This window comes from Citrus sinensis, chromosome 3, assembly GCF_022201045.2.
Source record: "Citrus sinensis cultivar Valencia sweet orange chromosome 3, DVS_A1.0, whole genome shotgun sequence".
In the NCBI taxonomy this organism is placed as follows: Eukaryota; Viridiplantae; Streptophyta; class Magnoliopsida; order Sapindales; family Rutaceae; genus Citrus; species Citrus sinensis.
Window position 1 is genome coordinate 5,038,342 of NC_068558.1, and position 18,896 is coordinate 5,057,237.

Here is an 18,896-nt window from a genome sequence, read left to right on the forward strand (position 1 = left end):
AGGTTAGAGTCTCTTTTATCCAATAATTATTTTTATTGTGATAGATTCCGGATTCCTCATGCTTGCCCTCCCAGGTTTCTGGTATGAGTTGCTTCTTTTCATTGTTCATTTATGACGTTGTTTCGAATGTTCGATGGTTGCAAGAAGATGTGATTTTTTATTTTTTCTTGTTTTGTTAGAGCCTGCTGACATCGGAAACTGGTTTTCAAGCTACGCTTATGAATCTTTTGTATTGGATACGAATGATGATGTTCAAGATTCTGTTTCTGAAGGAAGTGAATGTGAAAAAGAAGGGTCTCTTGTGGGAGAACGCCATAATGGACAAGAGAATATGGCGGCAACTAGAGAAATTGATGTTAAGAGTGATAGTTCTTTAGGAGATGATGAGCCTGACGAAAAGTCCTCAATTAAGGTAAAATTATGATTATATTTCTTTGGCCTTTTTGGCATTCTTTTTCCTTTTCTTGGTTATGAATAAAAAGGCGTGTCCAACATTATCTCTTGTAACTAGACATTATTTATTTACTTTCACAACTATTTATAGAACAGCTGTAAAAGCCAGCTGCAAAGGGCTAAGTTTCTTACATCTAACACATTGATGTTGATTCAGATTTTGGATTCTCCGGATCCATCTACTGTCTTTACAGGTTAGTATCACTGACTTTGAAAATTCATATTTGGTCGTTCAGTAATTTTGCACAAGTAACTGTCCCCTTTTTCTTTTTAATTTGTGTTAGAACCTCCTGATGTCAAAAATTGGTTCTCAAGCTATGCACATGAATCTCCTGTATTGGGTACAAGTGATCAATTTGAAGATTCGCTTCATTTAGAAATGGAACCAGAGAAATTTGTTGTTGAAGATAGCGATTTAGAGACAGAAGAGAAATTGACCATAATTAGAAAAGTTAGAAGTGGAGATGAAAAGGTTGATGAGGAGAAAGAGCATTATAATTTCACAAGACATAATAGCTCTATTGAAGTTCGCGAGCAGAAACAGGTTTGTAAGGTACACTTTCTGTATCTGTCTATCTCCTTGTTCCAAAAGAAAATTAAAATTGTTATTAAGGAGGGAAAGCATTTCACATATTTGTGGAAGTCATATTTTAACTTTTGTGGTCGTGTTGCAGAGAATTGATAGGATTGGAGGGAAGAGAAGTTCGTCTTCTCAGAATAAGATACATTCAGATAAGACTTTTAAAGACATCTTGGAAGGTAAAGCACAGCAAAGCAATGTCACGAGTCCATCCAAAGATATTAGAGAACTAAGCTTTGATGATGAAGGTTCAATCTCCAAATTGGAGCTAAAATTGTCCCAAGAAGCTTGTTCTGTGTCATGGAATTTCAAGCAGTGAGAAGGATAAACCTCAAACAAACTCGTTCCATGCGACAGACTTCAAAGAGAAGTTCATGGAAGAAGTTAGTCCTTTATCACCTACGAGTAACTCTAAGTTGGCTCAAGATTGTGGAGCTTCGCCTAGGAAACAAAAACTTGTTCAATTTGAATGAAAATTGTTGGGAAAATTACAAATAGATATCACGTATTTTAATAATTATTTATTTCAAACCTTTTCATTTATGTTTAAAAAAGAAAAAAATCATTTTAAATAGTATGGTTTTCACTACCTCGAGGTCAATGATGGGATGAAATATACTTTTTAAAATAATTTATCTAAAACCCATTGGTGCAAACCTTCGCAGCCACTTTTAAATTTATTAATCTCTGAAAATATTGTTAACATCAACACTTCTCGGTTTCATCAGTACCAAAGCCGTAGAACTCTCATTCTAGATTCCGCTTCCTCCGAATCGGTCCAGCTTCATGGGTGGCTTGAAGCTGTATATTTTGTGGTAGCCTAATTTTTATCATTGTCATCAACTATTATATTTCATTAATTTAACATCGGCCGCCGCTGACGTTGTATTGTTTATTTGTTTCAGTTTCATAATTTAGATTTAAACTTAACAATTATTATTATTATTTGTTCTTCCGTAAAAACTCGAACACCTGTGTCCTGATGGCTGGCGTTCGCTTCCAACCATTTATAAATAAAGACGGGGTATTTTTGTCAGACCGATAATATTTCCGCAGAAATAAAAGGTTCACGAAACCTATATAAAAGGAATAAGGAAGAGGAAACGACATTATTTTTTATTCGGTGTTTCTTCTGATCTAGCTAAAGAGAAAGCACAATGGCAGCAGTAGACGAGCGTCCTTCAGCTAAGAGGTGGCTTCCTCTTGAAGCTAATCCCGATATCATGAACCAGGTATTATTCTACTTTTCTTCTCTTTTCTTTTTTTTTGGTTTTCTCGTTTAGTTTATAGATCATCCGCTGTTTGTTCACCAAAGAAGAGAATTGAAATGAATTTTGTATTATCGTTATTAATCGCAAAACAATTTCGAAGAGTGATTTTTTTATTTGGTCTTTTGGTTTTCCTTTCTATTTTTTTTTTTAATTTGAAATTTGATAGATTCTGGAAGTTGTTTGAAAGACACCCTTTTTGTTTACTGAGAAAAATGAAAGAAAGTATCTATTGAACTGCTTATCTATGGTTATGAGTTGTTGCTTTTATTACTTTAAAAAAAAATGGCCACATAGATAGAGGTTTATTCTGTTTGTGAAGAGTATTCTTAGTTTAGTTTACTTCATATTTTTTTATTTAGTAGTTCCTTTGTGGCCTTGGTCTTCCAGCTGAGGAGGCAGAGTGCTATGATGTGTATGGCTTGGATGATGAGCTCTTGGCAATGGTTCCGCAACCTGTTCTTGCTGTGCTGTTTCTTTATCCCTTAACTGCACAGGTCTGTTAAAACCAAATTTGTTTCTTTATACTTGGTATGCTTTACGAGTATATACTTGTTTGCTGATTTTTTTTTTTTTTCAAATTTTGATTTCTTCAGAGTGAAGAAGAAAGAAGGTTGCAGGACAATGACAAAAAGGTGAGTGTGAATGTGTGATGATAGGATGTAGTTACTTTTGCTTTATTATGCTGTTCTTGATCATAAATAATCTCTTTTTAATTATGAATACATACATATCTAATATATTTTCCATCCTCTCTGTTATTTTTTGGTTATAAGTCTCTTGGTTTTCCTCTTATCATGGTTGATCAATTGTTTTTGTTTTCTAACTGAGCAAATGCAGCCGGTGTTGTTGTTCACTTCTATTTGTGGAGCACAACTTCACTCCACTTTCCTCATTTTTTTCTCTCTGTAGGAATTTAGCAAGAATGTTTATTTCATGAAGCAAACTGTTGGAAATGCTTGTGGAACAATTGGACTTCTTCATGCTGTTGGGAACGTCACTTCGGAAATCAAGTTTCGTAAGTTGTGCTTACTTTTCCTTTAATTGAGTGTTGCTAGTGTAGCAGTGGTGCTGGCAATACAAATACTTTAGAAATGCTAGTAATGCTTTCAGCTTTTCTTGCATTCAAGGTACCTCTAAATGCTCATAGTTATCAGCCAAGTGCTTGTTTGTATTGTCATGTACATTGCTTCCCTTTACATTTTTTCTTGTTATTGCAGAAGCTGATTCATTCTTCGATAAATTTTACAAGTACACAGCGAACTTGGATCCACAAGAGGTGATTCATTCTTGGTTCTATTTCTGCTTTTCCTTTTTTCCCACCCCTGGAGTTATCTGTTGACTTTGAATAATATTGTTTATTGCCTCTCATTTCTCACTTCTAATTGCTATGAGTTTTTCATATTCTTTCTGCAGCGTGCAGCATTTCTTGAGAATGATAAGGAAATGGAAGTTGCTCATTCGGTAGCAGCTTCAGCTGGTGACACAGAGGTATTTACACATGCTTGTTTGCATTATAATCAGTAAGGACACTAGTACGGCATGAGAATATCAGCTAAAATTTGTTAATCATATGGCTGGGCATTACATCTTCGTGAGAATATCAGCTTAATCATATGGTTGGGCATTACATCTTCGTGAGAATATAAGCTAAAATTTGTCTAAAATGTATTGCTTTTGTGACCAAATGGAAGCTTAGCTGTTAAATTAGACATTCTCATAAAGCTGGGATTTTGGAAGTGAAAATTGCTGGTTCATATTTGTGGTGGTAGTGATTACAACCCTCATGCTTTTGTGTGTATAGGTTAATAATCCATGTGAGTGTGATTCTATATGAACTACGAATTATACTAATTTCTAAAGGACCCATTATAAATTCCCATGAGAAGCTGGCTCTAAGAAATATCTTATTGTTTTATTTGGCACTATCAAGTAAGGTTTGGGTGCTACAGTATTCTATTGGATTGGACTGTAGGAGTCTAATTGTGAAAATGTGATTTTTCGGGTCAAATTACTTTCTTAGCAGTTATTATATACAAGGTGACATGAAAAGTTGACCAGTGTTGATCGCCGTCTTTGTGAAGTTTCATGCTCAGCTTCAAAATGTAGATTTAAATGCACTGGACTGGCGGTTGAGGATATACTTTACTGGCTATAGAACCATTGGTTCCCCCCCCCCCCCCCCCAAAAAAAAGTGGAATTAAGAGTTCGCCAATCAATATAATTTTTCCCCTAACTTATTTTTTTTTTAATTGGTAAGAGTTCGTCAATCAATTTCTTTTTTTCCGTTTCCTTCTGTTTTTTCCTAGTTATCAAATGATGTATAACATCGTAAGCTCCAATTAGTTTAATATCGTAAGTTGCAATTGGTTTATCCTCATTTGTCTTACCATTTTCTTATTTACAGGCTACTGATGACGTGAATGATCATTTTATCTGCTTCACCTGTGTGGATGGTACATGCTTCCTTTCGATAGTTGACTTATTTTTTTCCCTCTCATATTGATTAGCCAATGTTCAGCTGTTAACCAGCTTTTGAGAAATTCTATCTATGCTTTTGTATTTATCAAAATCTTCTATGTAGGGGAACTTTATGAACTTGATGGAGGGAAGTCGGGGCCAATATCCCATGGTGCTTCGTCTCCAAGCAGCTTATTGCTGGTATGGTCATTGGCGTTATAAAACTGTGTATTTCTACCCTCTTTAGATTCTTAGATCCCAAAAGAAGCAAAAATAAAGAAATTCTTCAGTTTTGGATCTGAGAAAGAAAAAAATATAAGAAAATGAAAAGGCATCAATAGTCTTAAGGTCATATTTAGTATTGAGGTTGGACAGCTGTATCTTAAAATCTTAAGTGTTTGGGAAATACTAACTACTATGATTTTGAAGTTAAGTTGATTTGAATGATGAAAAATCGATAATATTTTTACTATTTTTGTCAAAATAATTATTTAAAAATAAACATTACTACACACTATTAATTTTTATTCCATAGCTATAATTTTTTTCTACAATAGCTGTGGTTTAAAAGCTGCGACGCCTTAATACCAAACAGGGCTAAAACTAAGTGAACTTTTCTTTAAAAAAAAAGGAGAGAAGAAATATTGGTTACCCTGTAGGGCTATCTCTGAAGCAAGTTTATACCATCAATATCTTTGTTGGGCTAGGGTTAGAGTTGTTGCACAAGGTTGGGTTTGGCTTTGGGTTTCAAGTATAACAAATTTTATCCTGATTGGATAAGCATCTTTCTGTCTAATGAACTACAATCAAGGAGGTTCAACTTGCTAATGTGTCTTTTCATCTTTAACCTTAAGCAGAAAGTGAGCGTGCCTCGGTTGTAGCTCTTTTTTGGCAGTTTTCTTACATAGTATTTCACATGTACTTTACTCTCAATTTTGATTATTAATATTATCTATTATTTATTTATTTTTTACAGGATGCAGCTAAAGTGATAAAGGGCATGATCCAGAAAAATCCTGAATCACTGAACTTCAATGTAATTGCCTTTTCGAAGAAAGCTTGAGGTGCATTTTAATGTTGAGAATCTGAGCTTATTAAGTTCCTGCAAATGATAAAGCTTCTTATTGCGGTTTTCAGTTTGTGCACATCCACATATGCTGCAAACAAACTAGTTCAGTGATGGTTGTAGGTCGACTTAGGTGGCTTTACTTTCAGATGGTACAGCATGTTAATTCTGGTTGCTATGTTTCAGTTTTAGAGCAGATTCATTTTACACCTTGGGAGTGCCAGCATGACTCTTAGCCCTACAATGCATGTTATGCTACATTTTCTGCTGATGTTAAATTTAAATGGGTGAACAAATTTGGATTTGGAAACAAGGCTTATCCTTTTCTCTACCGATTAAAACATCACCAAGATTATTAAGACCTCGTTTGGTATTGAGTGAGGTGGTTAACAGTTATAGTTTATGTGAGGGAAAAAGAAGAAAAAGAAAAAACAAAAGCATATAGCTATGAAGAAAAATTAAAATTAAAAAAATGTGGTAAATATAATTTCTAAGTAGTAGTTTTGACAAACCATAGGAGGAAATTGAAAATCAGTACGAAGCTTCTTTAAATTTGTCAAAGAAAAAAGAAAGCAAAAGAATAAAAAATAAAAAAAAAGAAGAAGAAGAAGAAGAAGAGAAAGATCTCTCACGAGTTGCGCATTAAGGGTAGCAACAACTGCCGACGAAATCAAAATTGTTGGCGAAGTCCCCACAAAGGACAATAAGTGTGTGAGTATGAGTACGAGTGAATGAATGTATGAATTATGATCAATTGATCACGTTCGTGGCCCGTGAACCTGCAACTCCAAATCAACCCATATCGGATGCCGGGCCCACAAACTTCTCTGTTTCCATAAAGAAAGCTCACCACGTGCAGGGCCTTGAAAAGTATTTCTCCATCAACAGCTGCAGTCGAGTTAGTAGTTGCATTTAAAGAAAATGGGCCCGTCCAATTTCCTTCACAAAGTGTCATGATGATGATGATGATCTGTTCGGAGGGTTAGGCCTGGTAGTAATTGAGGGATTTTACTATGTTACATTTTATGTAACATATATAATTTATAAGAACCACATAATTATGTGAGTTTTATAATTTATGTGAGTTTTATAATTTATGTGGTTTTTGTGGGTTATGTATGTTACATGAAATGTGAGAGAGTTGTAAGGTACGTGCATGTAACTTAGCATTAGCCTTAATTTTTATATATAAAAGAAATCAAAGTTATGAAACAGCAAAACAAAGGCCTAAATAAATATGGTGGTAATCCGTGAATTGTTTGGCAAGAGGGTGAGGGAATCGGCTTCTAACTTCTTCCTAGTCTCCTTGAGCGTCTCACCTATCTCTGTATTGTTGCAATCGCGCTCAACAAGCTTATTTGCGAGTTTCAAGAGCTTGATTTCAATATTGAGCTTCGGTTCGATCTCAACCATCCTCTTACCAGGCTTCCTGTTCACTCCAACCTTGGTATCTTTCTTTGGCTCCACAGCAAGCTTGTTGGCCTGCATGTTTTGGTATCCATTAGTCTCTGAAACTCTTCTTGCCCTTCGACTTTGCAATCCCATGGCCATGCATCCAAAGAAAGAAAAAAAAATTAGTATTCTGTTAACTTTTTATATCTAGATGGGACATGACGTTATGAAAACATTAGGACGAGGTAATAAAAGTTGATTTCTACTAGAGGGAAAGTGACAATCTCGGTAAATAATTAAAATTATGTATTCTCACTTTTCATTTCTTTTATTTTTTTTTTCAGCTGAAAATTGATTTGAGGATAAACATCAAGTGATTTAAAAATGAAATTTCCATTTTTTATTATAGCCTTTTTTTTCTTTTTTGAAATTCTATCAATATATAAAACTTAAACAAGCTAATAACAATCCCCCCAACTGGTTTAGGATACAGAACAAATGTACCATAAACGTTTACATATAAAATTATAGTAAAATGCACTTGCTAGTTACTAGTGGCTTCAGTTTTCAGTTAACTGCAGTGAATAAAGTGGGGGCATTGGGGGACTAGGAACTTCCAGATAACCTTCTAATATTTGCACGATCATCTTCGTTGTAGGCCTTTTTAGTGGATCTTCTTGAACGCACCACAGTGCTGTCATCAACCATTTACGCACCCTTGATTTGTCAGCCATAGCTGCTTTATCATTGTCAACCAAAACATCTAGTCTTCCTTCAACATAGCAGTCATAAGCCCAATCTGTTAGTATTGCACTTCTTTCTTCCTCCAGTTCCATCTCCACACTTCTCCTACAGCAAATGATTTCCAATAACACAACACCGAAACTGTAAACATCCACTTTGGCCGAGACAGGTACATTCTTGAACCATTCTGGAGCCACATATCCTCGAGTTCCTCTGATCACGGTGCGCGTTCGAGACTGATCAGAGAGTAACAGCTTGGATAATCCGAAGTCAGAAATTTTTGCAGTGAAATCTTGGTCTAGAAGTATGTTTTGAGGCTTTATGTCACAGTGGATGATGGGAATATTGCATTCTTCGTGCAAGTACAGAAGCCCTCTTGCAATCTCCAGGGAAATCCTGACTCTTAGACTCCAGTCAGGTCTTGGAATTGCAAAAAGTAGGTTAGCCAAGGTGCCATTCCCCATGAATTCATATACTAAAAGCCGGTTAAGACCTTCGTCACAGAATCCAAGTAGCTGGACAAGATTCTTGTGATGTGTTCTGCCGATTGCACTCACTTCAGTTTTGAATTCCCTTTCCCTTTCTTGTGCCAACTTGTCCAATTTCTTGACTGCTACAGCATTTCCTGAAGCGGATTTGAGGACACCTTTGTAGACTATGCCAAAAGAACCCCTCCCTAGTTCGTCCTCGAACCCATTTGTTGCTTCATTGAGTTCAGCGAGCGAAAAGAAACGCAAATTTGTTTCGGAAATACTTGAACGTTGGACCTTTTTTCCATCTTTTCTCTTGCGCCACACAAAGACGAGAAGAGATATTGCCAGTAGCAAAAGTCCATTGAAGAATACAGAGCTACCTAATAGAAGTGCTCCTAGTAAGATTGGTATTCCTTTCTTGCCACAAGTATTGCCATCAAAATCAACAGGAAAACCTCCTTTCCTTACTTTGATGAGAGCTTTTGTAAATCCTGTTCCTGCATTGTCATAGGTCCCAAGGGAAAGGGGGAATCTCTTCTTCCAACATTGTCTAGCATTATTATATATTGCAACAGCACACAAGCAATCATGCAAGCAAGATGTTTCACACTCTGTTTGATCATAAGGTTCCAACCTTTCATAATCTCCAAAAGGCCAATTTACATTAGCGAGTTCCCTCATTTCATACAACTCTTCTGCATTTCTAGATCCATCATCTGGTCCACAGCCTTGCGAGTAATTTGGCTTGCAACCACTAAATATGTTAGTTGGATCCACAAATAAATACCCTGGAGGGCATTCACAAAAAGGTCTCCCATTTTGAAGTAAGCAGTAGCTATTGAAGCCACAGGCACCACTACCGAACTCATCAGATATAGCAGTGCAAATGTTGTTAGGAAGACGACGTATAGTAAACCAGCTTTGGTTAGGAGCAGAATTCTTTGGATAAGCATATTCTGTGAATACTCCATCAAAATCCAATGTTGCTCGAAAATAGTGGTCCGCAATAGGAGATAGTCTATTCCATTGTGGCAATTGAACAATTTGACCATTATTTTTTTTTATGTATATGTCAGCTGACTCATTAAAAACCAGCTGATGACCAGACTCAAAAGAATTAGCGCTGTAAGTATCACTGGTATAATAACTTTTGTATTGGAATGGGGTTGGCCAGGCCACAGGAATGAGCAGAAGGCTTCCATTTGAAAAATGGAGCTCAAATCTGCCTTTGGAGAAGTTGGTTTCTGTAAGCCTGGAAACCAACACGCTACCCAAATCTAATATTTGGGTAGGCAAGATGGTGTCTGTTGGACTTTTAAAACTCTGCCAAGCGTAATCGGAATTGTTACCAGAGGCTATAAGCACAAAATTACCTGTATCAAGCGTGGCAGCATCGGATACAATTTTGTTGGGCTTTTCATCCCATATTGCTTGGCCTCCAGGATCTTTAAGCTGAAGGCCGGTGGCAGTAAGTTCAAGTGTTGATCCTCTGGGAGCTAGGACTGGGTGGTTGTCTTCATTGGCGTGCCAAATGATGGTTCTTTCAGGTATTTTGTTGAACCAAATGGCAAGCAAGAAAAGATCCGAATTGTTGTTTAGTTGGCGAAATCCGAAAGCAAAATCCCTTGAAGGTGAAATCCATGAAGAGTTGTTGCTGGTGCTTGATAGAGTTGAACCCAAAGGTATGTTGGCAGCGGATAAAAATGGTAGCAGTGGAAGAGAAAGCAAGATAAGACAAGAGAGAGCCAAAGAATCCATGGCAGGTTGTTATTGCAATTGCAAAGAAGGGTTGCATTTACTATAACAAGATGGTGCTTTGTTATTAGTCAATTACACGCACTTTAAGCCACTAAGCTTTAGCCGAATTCATACCACACAATTGTAAAGTCATGAGTTCAAATCCAGTTTAATTTCCTTCCTCAATTAAACATTTTTCTCTTTTTTGAAATTTAAGTGAAATAGATGCTTGCCACTTGGGCTTGTAGCCCAGTGGTGGACCATTGCCCTCAAAGTTAAGCATGACTTTGAGGGCAATGGTTCGAGTCCCCATGGACTCAACCTCCTCCAATTAAACATAATTGTGTGGAGATTTCTATAAACGTCTTTCTCCCTTGCGAAATGCCTCCGTGAGGGGTATTTGGGATGAGCATGTACTTCATAGAATAAAAATGTAATAATATAAGTCTCATGTATATATATCTGATTGTAAATATCAGTGTAATGACCTGCTGTCATAGCAGTTGTATATATATCTGTGTAATGCAGTAACCTGATGCTTAATCAGTTTCAAAAAAAAAAAGTGAAATAGATGCTTATTGAATATTAGAGAAGATAAAAATCTAGACAGTTTTTATAAGAATTGATATAAACTAACCCTATAAATAATTTAATTTATAAATATCAGTTGTAATCTCATGTAATATAAATTTTATTTTTGAGTAATAGTCTCATGTAATAAAAAAAATTACATACACTTTGTTTGGTATTTGCAATAATGTGGTTCACTTGAGTCACTTCGTGGAACGGTTAATTCGTGAAACAACGTAATCATGTTTGTTTCGGGGAATTGCTCATTATACGTACACGAATGAAACGCGTAAAATTTTTCATTTTCAAAGTCAATGGTCATGAACGGCTGCCCCCTCTCTACATGATGGCTAAATCAATTAGTGTAGATATCACAGCATTAATTCAGCTCGATTCCAAATCGCCAATTAGTTCTAAATTAATTTTTAGATTATTTTTGGAAGATCTAAAGAGATTTTAAAAGTTAATTTTAATATTTTATAATTTATTTTAGAAACTAAATTTGATAAGATCACCTCATCCTATAATAAATTTAGAAAAGTAGTTTTATATATTATAAAAATCTAAAATTATTCTTATTAATTAAAAATAAAATTATTAACTTTAAAGAGATTATTATTATTATTATTATTATTATTATTATACATTGAGGTAAAAAAATAAATTAACTATAAGATTTATTAAAATACTTTTAAAATCTACAACACTTTTAAAAATAAAATTTATCAAATATTTAATTAATCTCTTAATAATAAATTATTTTTTATAATACTGTTAAAAATAATTATTTCAAGAGTTACGATATCACCGGTTTTTTTTTTTTAAATCACAATATCACCAAACTGCTCCAAAAGTCTTCGTACACATGCCGATAGCTTGTTTTGGGGGTAAAAAATAATTGGGCATATGCGGGTCCCACATGCATGTAAGATAGGGTTTACCTAAAAAAAATCACAATATCACCAAACTGCTCCAAAAGTCTTCGTACACATGCCAACGGCTTGTTTTGGGGGGTAAAAAATAATTGGGCATATGCGGATCCCACATTCACAAATCGAAAGAGAAAGTTAAAAAAAAATCACAATATCACCAAACTGCTCCAAAGGTCTTCGTACACATGCCGACAGCTTGTTTTGGGGGGTAAAAAATAATTGGGCATATGCGGGTCCCACATGCACAAATCAAAAGAGAAAGTTGGCCTTTTGGATTCATGGCCTATTGATTTTTCAGTCGGAAACCAGATTGATTGCCAACCAAGATTCATTTACAAGTTTATAGAATCAGATTATTATTATTATTATTCAGACCAGAAAAAAAAAAGATTATTATTATTATGGCAATAAACTTTTCTTCAGGGCCCACCCCCCACCCCCAGAAAAAAAAAAAAGAATTTAGCTTTGATGCATATTCAATACGCATCCTGATAATGTTTTAGATGCAACTACAATCTTATTAGTTTAAAGTTGTCTAGATGCAGCTTTTGTTACTTTCTTTGATTCTTTCGCAATAGCATAAGTGGCCAGCAGCCAAAAAACTCCTTCATCAGATGCTCTAATGACTAACATCATCATTTTACAAAACCGAAATCACCCGGATGGCTTATGAACTTAACCTACCTCTCGAAACCGCCATGCTGCCCCGCACCTTGACAGAAAGAATAACTTCACATCCATCAATTAAAACAAGCTTCTTAATTTGGTAATGGGTAAATATAATACCAGATACACAAGGCAGCGAAGTCGGCGACCTTCATAATTTCGCGAGCTTTGTCTCGAAAAGTTGTCCTTTCTTTATTGAAATCGTAGACGACTATCGTCTTTATTCTTATTATTTATTATTATTTATATGACGTGTCGCCTTAGTTCTCTCCTACAGACGTCCTGTCGTCAAATCTTTGGACCGACATCATCATCGTTAGGACTATTCGTCTGATTGATTTTAAAATACCCCCTCTGTTCACCTAATGTTAAGATTTCATCTTTTTAAAAATTTTATCATTTGTACACTGTGTTTTAATTTTAATTAATTAATTACAAGTTGTTTTATCTTCTGCTGCCTCTCAAAGAAAAGTGTGCTTGTCATCAAAGATAATGCAAAATGTTAAAGAAGCTCATTGTACAGAGTAAAAGAAGGAGAAGCTAAAGCTGAGAAAGATTAAAAAGTCTATGATGTAACATGATAGTAAGCAAAGTAACAGCTCAACTGCCAGCTTAGCATAAATTGTTGAACATGTTACAATTCATTGTGTATACTTAAGTGTTGTTTGTTTTTTAATCTGAAATCTTAATTCAATTTTTTTTAGATTGTTTATTTTTTAACTTATCACTTATTGTCAGACAATTTTATATGAATAGAAAAATTAAAAAAAGTCTACTTCTATCTAAAGTCTAAATGAAATATTTTAATTTTAAATCTCAAAAATACCCTTAACAATTCATGTATTTCCAATATTATGTATAAACTAATTTTTTTTTGTATTATTCTTGAAGTTATTTTTTAAATTGCTTTAATTTTTTATTCACATAATAACATTAACTAAACTAAAATATTAAACAAATCAAATTATTTTCATTGTGATGAATAAAAAATAAAACAACAGTGGTAACTTTATAATAAAAGTTTATGTTATAATTATATCTTTTATTATAAAATTAAATTAAGACAATAATGATAGATTTTTTTAATGCTACCAAATTAATCAACTTGTGAAAATTATAAATTGTGGAGAACAAATATATGCACCACTTAAAATTATATTCATGTCAAATTATGAGCTTTTAAATTTTTCTCTTCAAATGTTGAAAAAGAAAAAAACAAACATGTCATTCGGACCTATTCAGATTTCAACTAAATTCAGACTTATTCAAATTTCAGATAAAACAACAAACGCAACCTTAACTGAAACTTAGCTCGTAATAATCATTTTAGTTAGTTATGAATTAGTTACAATAATGATGCCTAAGCAGTGAGTATAAATTGAATGTAATTGTAACATTTTGTTTTAAGCAATAAAAATAAGAAATCTGGAACATTCTCCGAGATATTTTTTGAGCCACCAAACAACTCCATTTCTGTTTCTTTCACAAAAGATCCTCGAAGTATGCTGGCTTAATGCTTTGAGCTACTCCTATGAGACTATTTGCTTGTTCCTCGCTGCCGCCCAAACGGAGCATCTAAATTTCCCAAACTCATTATCTAATAAACTCCTAAACAACAACTAAAACTAATAAATTTTTGTTCCAATGCTAGGCTGATATTTTTATTTATTTTTTCATGCACATCCACAAGTGCGTAATTAAGATTTAATACATGTTATATTTTTGTCCAATAACTACCAACCATAGTATTAACAAAGCAATAAGGTTTTTGTCGTCCTTGGAGTATTGTGTCTTATCCCTTTAATTCTTTCCACATGGGCAGCCTATTATCATGACTGTTGAAGTACATATGTGATTGAATGGAAAAAAGGCAGTATCCCAGAAGCATCCAAGATTTGCACAAAGCTAAGCTCAATCTTAAATTCAAATCAAAACTCGCACCACTTCTTTGAGAATGAAGGAGCAAGAAAAATAGTCCTAATATAGCGCCCAAAAATTACCAAAAAATGAGATAAGAGAGACAATGATTTTTTCTCTTTGCTATAACATTTTCTGCCAAACCGACTAGGAGTATTTTTTTACTTTATTTGATTATCTAAAATTTGCATTAAAGACTTTGTCTTTGACATATGACTTAAGTATTTGAGGATTATTGAGAGTTACAACACTCGCACACTTTACAATTACGACTACGTTATCGTGTTACAATTATAATTTTGTTCTTTGAAGCCGAAATTTAGCATCAACATAATTGATTAAGGAGCTAGAATTTGCGTCATCAATTTAAATATAAAATTTAAGTTCACACACATATATATCTACCGTATATTAAAAGTGTTGGACAAGACCAGCAAATAACCAATCTCAATCCCCCAAGATCCACTCGACTTAGCCTTAATCAAAGAACTAATTAAGATCAACCAATGCTGTGTGGAATTACTTATCGAAATCAACAGATATCAAACAAAAGAAAACAGAGAAAACAATCTCACACCAATATGAAAAAGGTTAAGTGGTTCAGCCACTGAGTGACCTACATCCACTGTGAAAGAGAGAAAGAGCCTTTACTAATTTAGTGTTTACAAGATACAAGATGCCAAAGAAAACTATCACGCACTCAACCACCCAACATTGAAATGAAGACTACTTATATACATGCCTGAATTGCTCTAGAAACAACCCCCAAAAACTAGCTCACCAGGCCTGGGTTTGTTACCAACAAACCCAGAAATTTCCCGTTGATCTCAACAACATTAACAGCCATTCAAACTGGCTTCAGTATACGTGTAGAAACTTCACTCAAAACACAGCTTTCTTCAGTCGTTTAGAATAAGTAAAGCATGTGCAATATCACGTGCTTAACTTATTCATTTGGTTGATTCACCAGGCTTGTCATACGGCTCACTTGTGTCATATAACCGACATATCATCCAGTCCTGAAACCCAAGACTGATATGTCATATTCAACTACAAATTTAGATTTGCAGTTCACTTCTCAATAAAAAGTAATGTGTTTTCAATTGAAAATAAGCAGAACTGGTGAGCAGGGCCGGCTCAATCATATTTTAGGCCCTAGGCAAATTGTTTTAATTAGGCATTCCAAAAACTTTGAGGGAAAATGTATGTATCAATTTTATTAAAATTTATTTATTTAAAATTAGTTTCTCTAGCTTTTGAGATGCATAATTATTAATCAAATTTTTATATTCTAATTTTCCTAACATATCTTTCTCAATAGACAATATAGTTAACCTATTTAATCTTTCATATGATATATTTGATCTTAAATAAGCTTTTATCAATGGCTTCTTTTTTAGATTAAACTAACTTTTCTATTCTTCTCTTGTTTTTGAAGTTTTTAGTATCCTAATGCATATTTTTTAGTAGACTTTTTTTTTTCTAGTGAAACAAGAGTAATTAAGCAAACAATTATGCTAGATAATTACAAGAAAACAAATTAAGAACACAATAATAATTTTTAAAAAGAAACAAAAACAACTGAGTAACATAATTAATTAATAAGAGAATGGAAAGATAGAACCTAGAAATTTGAGAACTTTATTTTGTTGTATTGAGTCTTTGAGTAGCAGTGATCAATGAATAGTAAAATAATTGATTTTTTTTCTAAAGTGAAAAGTAGGGTAGAGAAAGTAGTTTTTTCACCAAAGTAATGAAAGTTTCATGTATTTTTTTCTATTGGAAAAAGATATTAATGGATAATAATTTAAAAAAAATATGTGGCCTTTATAGAGTTTTAGATGAAATATATGGAGGAAATAAATGGGATTAAAATTCTTAATTATAATGTTAAAAGGTAACTTTGTAAGGATTTATTAGTTTGTTTATGGAAAATATAATTATAAAATAATAATTAATATAAATAAATAAATAATAACTATAATTTAGGAATAACATTAAGGGCCTTCATCTGTAGTGGGGCTCTAGGTAACCGCCTAAGTTGCCTAGAGAAAGAGCCGCCTATATTGGTGAGTTTACTGAAAAGTGAAAATGGGTTGAGAAAGAGAGTTTAAATCTAGCTTCCGTCGAACCAAAATCCTAATAATAACGTTGCAAAGTTTCACTAAGAACCTGTCATATGTGAGTGTGGTTAAAATATAGTTGCAAGAACAGCTGATGTGGCAGCCAACTGCGCCAAAGTTAGTTACAAAATTGCCAGCTCAGCTATGTCTGTTTGGAATTCTGTAATTACTGTTTTCTTTATCAAATTATCTTAGCATTAGCTTTGCATGATTCGGTGATTAATTAAAATGGTTGCTGAAATAGTACTTTAAAGACGTATGTTTTTAACTAATATTCATTAATTGAATCAGAAGAAAGAGAATGATTTCCATGATTATCTTAGTGTTTTGTTTAATAATGTGATAAGGGTAATTATCTTAGCATTCGTTTAACATGATTCGCTGATGAATTAAAATGAACTCCAAATTGTTGAAATAGTCCATCAAAGACGTTTGACTTTGACTAATCTTTCATTAATTGGATCAGAAGAAAGAGAATGATTTCCATTAAATGATTAACATGGCATGTTCTTGAGTTTAAATCGAATCTATGACCCTTGGCCATGCACGATTTTTATCTGTTGATATAAGCGTGTCCACATTCTGTATTCTCTAGTAAAGGAGTTTGTGCATTTGGCTATTAGCATCCTCCTTTGACTTGTTAAGGGAAATTTGAAATTATTGTGCAGGGACTTTATCCACTAATAACGCAAATAAAATTGTTAGCTATTGAGACAATCTCATAGGATAAATTGGAGACACTAAAAAAAAAGTTTCTTGTGATGAATAGCGATAACCTAAGTAAGGAGCTGCCACTACCACTGGCGGAGGAACGTTCAACTAAAAAGGCAAGATTTAGGAGTCACGGGAATGAAGATGAGAATCCACTTCCGCTATCTTTTAAAGATAAGCTAATGGAAGATCAGAATGATGGGGAAGAGGAGATTTTGGGTAGAGAAGAAGAATTGGAATTTGATCCTGAAGACGTCGTTATTAGTGAAAAGGGAAGCATCCCATCCATTTCCTTCTCAGAAAAGATCCAAGAACAACTGGTGAAACCATGGAGAAACACGGTTGTTGTCAAACTTCTCCGGAGAACTCTTGGCTATCGGGCACTCTGCAACAAGTTAAATGAGGTTTGGAAAACGACCCAAGGTTTCTCTGTTATTGACATGGAGAATGATTTCTTCCTGGTTAAGTTAAAAACAGAAGGAGACGCCCATTATGCTCTAACACAAGGTCCTTGGACCATTCTCGGTCATTATCTCACAGTGCAACAATGGAACCCTCACTTCGATGGTTCCAGTGAAGATATTGAAAACATTGTTGCTTGGATCCGATTACCGGGAATGTCTCTACACTATTATCATAAAAGGGTTCATTGCATGCTCGGGAATGTCGTTGGAAAAGTGATTCGAATTGATTACAATATCGAATCAATAACAAGAGGGAAGTTTGCACGTATTGCGGTTGAGGTTTCCCTTAAGAAACCTCTTTGTTCACAGTTTTTTCTCGATGGCAAAATGCAAAAGGTGGAATATGAGAATTTACATGTTATTTGTTTTAATTGTGGGATTTATGGTAATAGGAATGAAAACTGTCATCAGCTCAACACAATGACAAGACAAACAGAGAACTCAGAAAATAATAAGGATGGGAACGGTCACAGTAGTGGTGGTGGTGATCAACCGTCGTCCTCTACAATAACTCCGGCAAACCCTTCATTTGGGCCTTGGATGATTGTCAGCCGAAAAGGAAGGGGAAGAGTCAACAATGGTGGAGGCTATAATAATTTTTCCACTCGTCATCGAGATGCCAAATTTGAAAGGGGATCACGGTTTGAAGTGCTCGAAAAGGATAATGATGAGGATAGAATTTTTTCCCACCCTAAAGGCTACAATGGGCCCATAACCGAGAAGGATCAACCAGCTTTCCATTTTAAAATAAAAACCAAAAAGAATCCCAAGAAGCCTACTACCACAAATAGCCATACAAATGTCAACTCTCCAGCTATGCAAAGTTTAAGTGACAAAAAAGCCAAACACCCATGTTTGAAAGAGAACCTTGTTACCTCACCAACTCACATGCATGCAGAAACAGTGTCATGTTCACAGTCAAAAATCCCTGTAACCTCAACCAACCTACCTATCCCTACCATTGTTCCCACTAGCTTGGACCCCGTAAAACACACGGCAATAAAATTTGTTTCTCGAAAAGATTTTCATTCAAATTCTAACACCACAAGAAATTTAATTTTTTAAGATGATATTTTTTTCAACGCTTTGAAATTTGGTCACGAAATCATATTTATTGTGACAAATTTATGAAATCGTATCTAATAATTTTGTCTTGACTTGTATTATATTTTGTGACCAATAAATTTATTTTGGAACACAATATTTGGTATCCGATTCAACCTTTTTGTGACAATATTTTTTTAGTCACTGAAAAACATATTATTTTAGCACAAAAATTTCCCTCCAAATTCGAAACATTTTGGGACAATATTTCATCATTTATGACAAAAAAAAATGGT

At 34.3% G+C, this 18,896-nt stretch overlaps 2 protein-coding genes across 4 annotated transcripts; one reads left to right on the plus strand and one right to left on the minus strand.

Annotated features, from left to right (window-relative positions):
• The first annotated feature begins 2,106 nt into the window (after positions 1-2,106).
• LOC127898706 (ubiquitin carboxyl-terminal hydrolase 3-like) lies at positions 2,107-6,140 on the plus strand. 2 transcript variants are annotated; one of them, XM_052438758.1, is made up of 9 exons: positions 2,107-2,265; positions 2,667-2,798; positions 2,898-2,936; positions 3,214-3,319; positions 3,522-3,580; positions 3,718-3,792; positions 4,709-4,757; positions 4,886-4,962; positions 5,745-6,140. In XM_052438758.1, exons 1-9 carry the CDS (start codon positions 2,191-2,193, stop codon positions 5,751-5,753), a joined length of 621 nt encoding a protein of 206 aa, XP_052294718.1. In that variant the 5' UTR covers positions 2,107-2,190; the 3' UTR covers positions 5,754-6,140. The 2 variants fall into 2 exon arrangements, with proteins under 2 accessions (XP_052294718.1, XP_052294717.1); XM_052438757.1 differs by having other exon boundaries at positions 2,108-2,265; positions 5,738-6,140.
• An 850-nt stretch (positions 6,141-6,990) lies between these two features.
• Positions 6,991-10,242, minus strand: LOC127901434 (G-type lectin S-receptor-like serine/threonine-protein kinase LECRK3). Of its 2 annotated transcripts, XM_052438750.1 has the most exons (2): positions 7,845-10,242; positions 6,991-7,358 (listed from the first exon to the last, which is right to left on the minus strand). In XM_052438750.1, the coding sequence occupies exons 1-2, from the start codon at positions 10,192-10,194 to the stop codon at positions 7,261-7,263; spliced, it is 2,448 nt and encodes an 815-aa protein (XP_052294710.1). In that variant the 5' UTR covers positions 10,195-10,242; the 3' UTR covers positions 6,991-7,260. The 2 variants fall into 2 exon arrangements, with proteins under 2 accessions (XP_052294710.1, XP_052294711.1); XM_052438751.1 differs by lacking the exon at positions 6,991-7,358 and having other exon boundaries at positions 7,407-10,241.
• Positions 10,243-18,896: the final 8,654 nt, after the last annotated feature.